The 8994-nt window shown below is 59.1% G+C and overlaps 2 protein-coding genes across 3 annotated transcripts in view; one reads left to right on the forward strand and one right to left on the reverse strand.

Annotated features, from left to right (window-relative positions):
- Positions 1 to 1209: 1209 nt before the first annotated feature.
- On the reverse strand, positions 1210 to 6835 carry ANAPC11 (anaphase promoting complex subunit 11). 2 transcript variants are annotated; one of them, XM_040640003.1, is made up of 3 exons: positions 6683 to 6835; positions 5731 to 5850; positions 1210 to 1520 (listed from the first exon to the last, which is right to left on the reverse strand). In XM_040640003.1, exons 2-3 carry the CDS (start codon positions 5837 to 5839, stop codon positions 1375 to 1377), a joined length of 255 nt encoding a protein of 84 aa, XP_040495937.1. In that variant the 5' UTR covers positions 5840 to 5850; positions 6683 to 6835; the 3' UTR covers positions 1210 to 1374. The 2 variants fall into 2 exon arrangements, with proteins under 2 accessions (XP_040495937.1, XP_008692085.1); XM_008693863.2 differs by lacking the exon at positions 6683 to 6835 and adding an exon at positions 6192 to 6612.
- A 102-nt stretch (positions 6836 to 6937) lies between these two features.
- Positions 6938 to 8994, forward strand: part of ALYREF (Aly/REF export factor) — a 5744-nt gene continuing 3687 nt past the window's right edge. Inside the window, exons 1-2 of the mRNA XM_040640004.1 lie at positions 6938 to 7197; positions 7654 to 7785. Of these exons, the coding sequence (XP_040495938.1) occupies positions 6961 to 7197; positions 7654 to 7785 (369 nt within the window). The 5' untranslated portion in view covers positions 6938 to 6960. The remainder of the gene's footprint in view (positions 7198 to 7653; positions 7786 to 8994) is intronic.

Here is an 8994-nt window from a genome sequence, read left to right on the forward strand (position 1 = left end):
GGGGGGGGGGGAGGAGAGCAGGCTGAGGTTCCGCAGGCCTGAGAGGACCTCGCAGGGGCCCCGAGCTTCCTGGAGGGGACAGAGGGCTGGATGCGGACAGGACCTGGTAGGCAAGTGCGTGGCCAGCTTGAGGCCAAGCAGGCCCAGGAATCAGCAGGCTGGAGCCCAGGAAACACAGTGCAAAGAGTCCAAGTGGCAGGGAAGTGTGCTCCCTAAACACCCTGGTCACAACGTGTCTTCCTTTAGGCGTGTCCTCCCCCGGACAGACACCGGCACGGGCGCCCTGGCAGCTGGGTTTCTGGACACGGGACATAGGCCCTCCAGCTTGGGGAAGGGTGGTGGTCCTCAAAGCTTCCTTCCCTCTGGGGACAACATCCAGACAGGAAGTAGAGTGCCACGGCAGTGACGGACCAGGAGGCCAGCCTGAGTGAACTCCCTGGTCTGCCCCCCCTCCGCCATGCGCTGAGGACAAGCAGTGTCAGAGTGCTCGACAGCTAGCCACCCGCGAGGCACAGGGCAGTGACCCCCAAGGGGTGTCCCTTGGGAACAGAGAGGAAAGCGCTAGTGCCAAGTGACTCCTTGCAGCTCCCAGGGACATGCCGCCTGCAGCGGTCTGTCCAGAAGTAGCCCAGACTCCCAGGGCTGGGACCATGGCCCCCAGGGCCACCCCCAACCTGGAGCTGTGGACTAACAGAGGTGTCCGAAGGAGCCTCCCACGGGCTGTTCTTCTCTAAGCAGAGGACCTCAGATACCTGGGGACACAGATGTCCCTGACGTGGCCCACACTGGGTACGTCACAGCCCAGATGCTCAAGCTGGCCTCTAGCTGGAACAAGGGAGAAGGGACTGAGACCACCGGCAGCAGGAGCGCCGAATCAGAGTCCCACGGCCTCGTCTGCGAGGCGGCCCCCAGCTTCGAGCAGGTGAGAGGCGAGATGACGGGCCCCAGGCCTTTGCGCCACTGTCGCTTCGCTTCTCCTGCTGGCAAACATGCACCTCCCAGGGTATGTGCCCCACCAGGCCTTCTAGCCCCCAAAGCCAGTCACTCTTGCCCCGGGCTCTTCTGGCTGATCCTGCGCTCCTTCTCCTCCCAGGGCTGTGACTCAGAGCCTTGGCGGCATCGCACCGGGATGTTTACTCGCGAGTTTTCCTAGCAACGCACTGCCAGGCCGCACCGGGCCCAAGAAAACAGGCAACCAGAGGCCTCCAGCAAGGTTCAGGTAATTTAATGAGTTCTACTTATTGGATAAAAGCGTCACCATTTGAAGGAAAACAAATGCAGCTCCAGTCCTCGTGTCAACCCTGTCGCGGCCCAGAGGGGGCTGTCGCCAGGGGAGAGTGCGGCCGGCCAGTCCGCGGCCGGGGCTTGGGCGCCTCACTCCTTGAACTTCCACTCCTGGCGGCACATGGGACAGTGCTGCTGCACCTGCTGCGCGTTCAGCCACTTCAGGATGCAGTGCATGTGGAAGCAGTGGGAGCACTGGCCCCACACCAGGGGGCAGTCGTCGCCCGGCACCTTGCCTGCGGGAGGGGCGAGAGCACCAGGCCGGTCACACAGAGCAAGGGACCTGCGGATGTCCGGATGTCCGGCACCTGCCCCAGCCCCCCGCGGCCCGGGGGCGGGGGGTTCCTGTCCAGAGCCTCTCACACCTTGTGCTTCAGAAAAGACAGAACTCAGGAGCACGAGCACACTGTGCAGCGTGCACGCACACACATGCACACTCACACCCACGCACGCACACGGATGCACGCACGCACACTCACACGCGCACACACGGATGCATGCACGCACGTGCACACCCACCCACACACGCACACACACGTGGATGCACGCACGCACACTCACACGCACGCACACGGATGCATGCACACACGTGCACACCTGCATGCACACACGTGCACACCCACACGCACACACACGGATGCATGCACACGCGTGCACACCCACACGGATGCATGCGCGCACGTGCACACCCACACGCACACACGCGGATGCATGCAAGCGCACGCACACTCACACACATGCCCGCGCATACACACACACACACGCCCAGGCACACACATACACGTGCGTGCACGCAAGCGCATATGCATAGGCCTGCAATGGTGGCCCTCGCTCTGCCCTCCCCTGCGAGGGGGTGCTCGGTTGCTGGGAGGGCTCTGGCCTAGCCCACAGGCCCTGCCTCCCAGGGTCTGGGCCCGTCTACAGACACACCACAGCTCTGCCACTTCACCTGGGATACCACCGTTACAGCACGAATCTACCTAGGGACACCCCCCTGCCCCCGCCACCAAAGAGCCATCCATCTGAACAGGGAAGTATTTCTTCTGATCAAGCATAGGAGAGCCGGGGCCTTGGGACTGAGGTTTCTCTCCTAGGCGGCAGGTACGGGGAGTGGTGGTTATGACCCCACCTGTCAGCAGCCGGGAGTAAGCATGCTGCTACCTCCCACCTCTTTTTCATCTCTGGCCTGAAAGGGCCCCACGTCCAGGTCCCAGGGCACATGCTGCTAGCACTCCACTCCACATGCATGGAAATGCTACTTCTATGGATGGGTACGGGGAGACCGCCACACTGCCTGTCATCAGAAGAAAAAGGGGTCTCTGATTTCCTCTGATTCCCGAGAAGTAAGAAAATCCCACCAAACAGCTAATGCCAACAGAGCACAATGACCTCCCTCAGGCCAAGTGTCAGGGTCCCCGTGGGCACTGAGGTGCCGTGGCTTGCTGCCTCCACCCCTCCTCAGGGTGCCATCCCCCCATCGCTGACCCGGGGGTCCTCTACACGAACAGCTGTACCCAGATGTCTCTGATGCACAAACACAAGGACCAGATAGACAAGCCAGGGCCGGGACAGACAGGACACCTCGTCCTGGCAGCAGCTCTATGTCAACACACGTCCAGTTGCAAGTTGGGAGCTCATCCCAGGACAGAGACTGCCTTTAGACCCCCGTGCCCACCACCGTTCCTCGACACCAAACACAGGCTGCACGATCCTGCTAAGTAACACCACAGACAACGCCGTGCTCCCACTCGGCACCTGCTCCTCGCTGACGGAGGGGCCGGGAACCTTGCGGGGCTCTCGGCCAACCTCACCGCGCTCGGCAACCTCCACGTCACTGCTCTGCCGGACAGGAGGCCCGGGCACCTGGTGCACCAAGGCACCTGCCACTTCTGCGTGGCTTGTGTGGGCGCCAGGTCAGGAACACGCGTGGGCTCTTCAGTGTCCTTCCACGTCTACTGAAAGCGTGCAGCTCCCCAGTCCCTGAGCAGCCCCCGCCCCGCGGGGGTGCCTGAATCCCACCAGGTCACAACAGCCACCACTACGTCTTTTTATTCACTTGTTCGGGTGGTGTTTTTTGAACTTTTAAAAAATCCTTTTTGTAATAAAACATCACTGCTTTTCTGAAACTTTGATGACAAAACAACCAGAAAATTATGTACTTGGCAAATACAGAATTATTGTACTCACTTTTCTTCCCCAGCCACTGGGGGAGGGGGGAAGTGGGGGACCCTATGTCAGGAGAGCCCACTCGGTGCGGACACCTGAGATTACATCCCCCCAAGCCCCCAGGGCCTTCCTGAGCCCAGCAGAACTCAGCTTGGAATGAGTCCCCTGCAAAGAGAGGATACCCTGGTGGCCCACTGACGGTGGAGTACCCAGGCCACATGGCCTCAGAGGGGCCAGGCTTATTAGGACAAAGGAGCACATCTAGTAACATCACCTGCAGGGAGCCGCCCCCCCCCCCCCCCCCAGGCTGTGATGAGCACAGAAGCAGGGACAGTGACTCAGCCAAGCGCTTGTTGTGTCTGGATGGAAACCCTTTGTAATGAAAACACCTCTCAGGAAGACACTGACTCCCAAAGCCCTCTGGGGCTGGGCTGATTACAGCCTCACTCTGGGTTGGTCCCAAGAGTCAGCTTTAGCAAGAGAAACCCGGTGTCACTTCATCCGTGTGAAGAGCACCTAGGCTTGTCACACACTTTGCACATTACGACTGGCTCTCAAACGTGACCTCGGGTCTGAACACCAGGCTCGCATCTCCTACCCTGTAGCCGGCAGGTCCCCTTCCACAGAACCGAGCACACCGGCAAACGCGGGTGCCAGCCACAGGCCCAGCCGCAGCGCCAGCAGCCGGGCGCCCGGCCCTCTCCACCACACTGCTCCCTTCCCACGGCCAGGGCAGGGCTCTCCAGCACTTCTCCTTCCAGAAGGTAACAATCTGTTGCTCAAGCTGCAAGTATGTGCCCCTCCAGGCGCCCACAGCCGTGGCTGTGTCCCTAAGGATGCATTTAAGTGTGACTTAAAGCAGATTCAATAAACCCAGATCTTGAGCACTACTACTAAGTAAAACGTAACCAACTAGAACCAGTCAGTGATCTTCTAAGATTACATCCGATCTGAGTAAATCAGGATGGATGAAGTCCTGAGAGAGGAGATCTCCTTTCAGCCAAAGCAAATGTAAAGATTAAGCCTAGAATATTGGGCGCCTGGGTGGCTCAGTCGGTGAAGCGTCTGCCTTCGGCTCAGGTCATGATGCCAGGGTCCTGGGATGGAGCCCCACGTCGGGCTCCCGGCTCGGCAGGGAGTCTGCTTCTCCCTCTGCCCCCCCCCCGTTTGTGCGCTCCATCAAACAAATAAATAAATATAAATCTTAAAAGCTTAAACTTAGAATAAAATAGTATTTGCACTAAAATTCAATAATTTCAATTTCACTGTAAGAAGTAAAAACCCAATTATTATTCTGGGCACTCACCTGACCCCACAAAAAAGTCCTGGTCACTCACGGGACAGAGGGTCCCCTCAGCACTCCCTACGTCCCATGTTCCTCTTGGGATTGCCCCTGTTCCTTCAAGGGTCAATTTGCTTCTGTTTAAGTTCACTCGGGTTTGGCTAAAAACAAAATTCACTGGTGCAAAGACCTGTTTTTGACTTAAAAATATACTCAAAGCGTTTCTACTTCACAGAGCATACTGGGAACAAAGATGAATCAAAAACCACCACAAAGAAGAAATCTGATCAAACCTGGGGGGATCTCTGTGAGACAACCCACCAACCTTGCTAAAAGGTCAGATGCCTTGAGAAAGTTGAGAGAGAGGCGGAAGGGCTTGTTCTGTATTAATACCGAACCGCCAGGGCAGAGCAAAGCAAGCAGTCGTGGGTCCTGCTCACATCACACAGCAAAGAGACACCTACGGACACCCGGAAAAATCTGAGCAAGGACTAGGAATGGGGGTGACCCAAAGGACTCATCATCGCGTCATGTATGAGGTGACAGCCCTGCCCGTGAAAGGTCGGAGTTACGTTCAGAGACTCGACTGAGGTGGAACCAGGCGTCCTAGTTCGAGGTTACTGGAAGACACTTGAAAACCATGAAGCAAAGATGGAAAGGTCCCTTATCTGTGTGCTGGGTGAAGGGAGGGGTACCCCTACAATATTCTGGATGTTGTTCTCTCGAGAATCTCCAAACACAGAGTTCTAAATATCTCTCCGCCCCACGGACTTCACAGCGAAGTCTGACCACAATAAGAGACAACACCACTTTTTCTTATAAAACTTTTGATGAGCTCTTTATACAAACGTGGGCCCAAACACCTGGCTTTTTTCTGTCAACTTTTCTTGAGGAAAGGGACACCAAAACCCAATGACTTTGTGCAGTATTTCTGGGGAGATGCCATGGCCAGGCCAGCAGGCAAAGCTCAAGAGGGAGGGAATACAGGGGACACTCACAGTCCGGGCAGCAGCCATTAAAGGCCATCCGGCAGATGCCACAGTTCTCGTCGTTGGCCACCCAGAGCCAAGTGGCCACACCATTCCAGCACTTAATCTTCACCTTCATGGCCGCAGAGCCTACAGGTGGAGGGGAAGAGATCACCTGGCTATACTTAGTCTGCACAGCCACAGCATCTAGGCACCCAAGGGGAGCCGCTCCGAGCCCGAGGGTCAGCTCGGGGCTGGAGCTGCTGCCAGAGCTCTGAGAAATCCGGACGGACGCACACATTTGTCAGCAAGGCCGGCAGGGGCAGGGCCCCGGTGCCCTGGGAGGACAGAGCGCCCCAAGAGCTAGGCTCCTTACACATTCAGGGTATCTACAAAAGTTGCACGGTCGCCCGGCGTCCACAAAAGGGGGCACGGGCTTCCACCAATTGCAAAAACGAACCAAACGGTGCTTTTCAAAGGAATATACTAACCTAGAGTTGACAAGAGCCCCCAACCCAGCTGACTACGAGTTCACACCAGGGAACAACCACCCAGACCGCTCGGCCTGCGGCCCTTGTCAGCGAGAGCTTTGGTCGGTGCCGCCACCACCGGTCAAGAGTGCGGAGGAGGGGGGTGCGGGGCGGGACCAGGGCGCGGGGAGAGGGTGAAATGCGGGATAGGGGTGCGGTGCGGGGAAAGCGAGGAGCGCGGGGAGAGGGTGGAGTGCGCGGAAGGGATGGGGTGCGGACGCGGGGGAGGGAGGATGGGAAGAAGGCGCGGGAGAGCGGGGAGAGGGTGGGGGCGGGGCGCGGGTTCGGAGAGAGGGTGCGGGAGGGGGCGTGGCTCCGGCTTGGGGAGAAAGTGGGGCGCGGGGTGGGTGCGCGGGGGAGAAGTGCGGGTTGAAGGCAGGCGGGAAAGGGCGGGGGAGGGGCGGCGCGCCCGTCCCGCCCTAACGGCTGCGCTCCGCCCCGCGCTCTCGCACCTCCGTCGGCCTAACCGCGCGCTGCCCCGCCCGCCTTCCGTTGGCAGCGCCCGCGCGGGAAGGTATAAAAACGACCGCGGCCACTGCCCGGCACCTTACAGCAGCGCCCGCCGAACTCGCTACCTAGCGCGCACGCGTCGCCCCGCCCCCACCACCCACTCGCAGCCAATCCTCGGCCTCCCCAAGGACTCGGCACCGGAAGACACTGCGCGGCCCCGGAAGTGACGCGCCGGCGTGCTGACGCGCGGGCTCGAGCCAAGGCCGATTCGGCGCCCGCCATGGCCGACAAAATGGACATGTCTCTGGACGACATCATTAAGCTGAACCGGAGCCAGCGAGGCGGCCGCGGCGGAGGCCGGGGCCGCGGCAGGGCCGGCTCCCAGGGCGGCCGTGGCAGCGGAGCGCAGGCCGCCGCGCGAGTGAACCGAGGCGGCGGGCCCATCCGGAACCGGCCGGCCATCGCCCGCGGCGCGGCGGGCGGCGGCGGCAGGAACCGGCCGGCGCCCTACAGCCGGGTGAGTGTGGAGGCAGCGGGCCGCGGCTGGGAGGCGGGCCTGCGGGACGGAGCGCGGCAGGGAGGACGGCGGGCCGCCCTGGGCCGGTGGGCGCGGGCGCCTGCCGGGCGGGGAGGTTGCGCGCGGGCCGGGCCCGGGAGGCGGAGATCCTCCCGGCCTTTGTCTCGGCTGGTCGCCGGGCCTCGTGGCGGCGGCGGCCGAGGGGACGTTGGGCGCGGCTGCCCGGGCAGCGGGAAGTTGGTTGGAGGGAACGGAGGAGCTGCGGGACCCTGGGGTCCCGCTGGGTCGGCTGCGGCCTGACGCGGCGTGGGCGGGAAGGGGAGAGCTACCGGTCTCTGTGCGTCTCCCTCCCGGCCCGGCGGGGAGAGTGTGTTGTCCTGTCTGTGAGGGCGAGGGAGAGTCCTGAAGAGACACTCATGGGTCTGCGTCTGTTCTTGTGTTTTCTTTCTCCTCCAGCCGAAACAACTTCCTGACAAGTGGCAACATGACCTTTTCGACAGTGGATTTGGGGGTGGCGCAGGCGTCGAGACTGGTGGGAAACTGCTGGTGTCAAATCTGGATTTTGGAGTGTCCGACGCTGATATTCAGGTAAGGGCCGGGAGTTTCTTGGTGAGCAGTTTACCCTCACCAGTTGGTCCTGTTTGGGATGCGGACTTGAATCCCCTCCCACCTTAGGACAGTGAGCCCTCCCCGGCACCCAAGGGCTAGCCACTGTCCCCTCTAAGGGGTGCAGGAATGCTAAGCAGAGGTCATACTACAGTTGAAAGTCCGACAAGTAGGTCAGTGTGCTGGAAGACAGGCCCCCAGCATAGCGTGAGGAGCTGCTGCTCTCCCTAAGATGTGTTCTGTAAATGAAAACCCTCTGCCGGAGCTTTCAGTTCTTGGTGGGAAAGACGGGCCTAATGTGAGTGTTCCCTGTGTTATTGACTCCCCTGGCATGTTCGTTTTGTTTATTTTGTATTTGTTTTAATAATTTGTTGGGAGGAGAAAGATCTTTTTCTGTAGAAACCTAAAGGCAAAGCACAGAAGCAGGATGGTGCTGGGCATCTTCCCTGCTCCACTTGCCTTGAGCACCAAGATCCGTGTCTTAACGGAACTCGTGCCTTGTTTTTCCCCTGGTATTTTTAGTGGCATGATTCCCAAACTCAACTTTGGTTGAAGCTTCTTTTCTTCCTTGTTTTCTTTTTTTGTTGTTGTTTTGTTTTGGTTTTTTGTTTTGTTTTCTGTTTTTTGGGGGGGTTGTTTTTGTTTTTGTTCTTTTGGTTTTTTGTTTGAATTCCAAAGGCATATACTTGTTTTCTGATTAAGTAAAGACATCTTGGGGATCGGTCCCAGAGATGGCTGGGTCAGGGTGCTGGGCCTTCCTGGGTTCAATTTCCCGGAGCCCAGCTGTTTGTTTGACTACCGTGGGAGGACAGAGCAAGGCTGGTGAGCACTCACGGTGTCTCAACACTTTTTTTAAGGTGGTTTCTGGCATCCACTGGAAACCGCTTTTGGTGAACTCCACTTCCCGCTGTGTGCCTGCGGCCGGAGTAGCCCCACACTCTGGGTTCCCTCTCCAACTCCCAGCCTGCCTGAGGTCAGGGCAGTTTCCATGGCAGCGCTTGACTTCAGCCTTTGCGGCAGGCTTGAGTAGGAGGAGAGGGAAAGGTGAGCCAGAATCTGCCCTGGGGGAGGGGCTGGGTCAGGGCTCCCGAATCAACGGGCCCTGTGAGCTGGTCCATATGTCGGATAGCATCCCTTGCTCTGTGATCTTGGCCTTTGCTGTTTCTTGGTACAGTCCTTGGGTGTGTTGTC

This window comes from Ursus maritimus, unplaced genomic scaffold (genome assembly GCF_017311325.1).
Source record: "Ursus maritimus isolate PB19 unplaced genomic scaffold, ASM1731132v1 scaffold_24, whole genome shotgun sequence".
Classification (NCBI taxonomy): Eukaryota; Metazoa; Chordata; class Mammalia; order Carnivora; family Ursidae; genus Ursus; species Ursus maritimus.

Excerpts from the sequence above, each read along its gene's own strand:
- ANAPC11 (XM_040640003.1), bottom strand. The coding sequence starts at position 5,839 with ATGAAGGTGAAGATTAAGTGCTGGAATGGTGTGGCCACTTGGCTCTGG. Across the intron at positions 1,521-5,730 it reads TAATGGCTGCTGCCCGGACT|GCAAGGTGCCGGGCGACGAC; the intron begins GTGAGTGTCCCC and ends CCCCTCCCGCAG.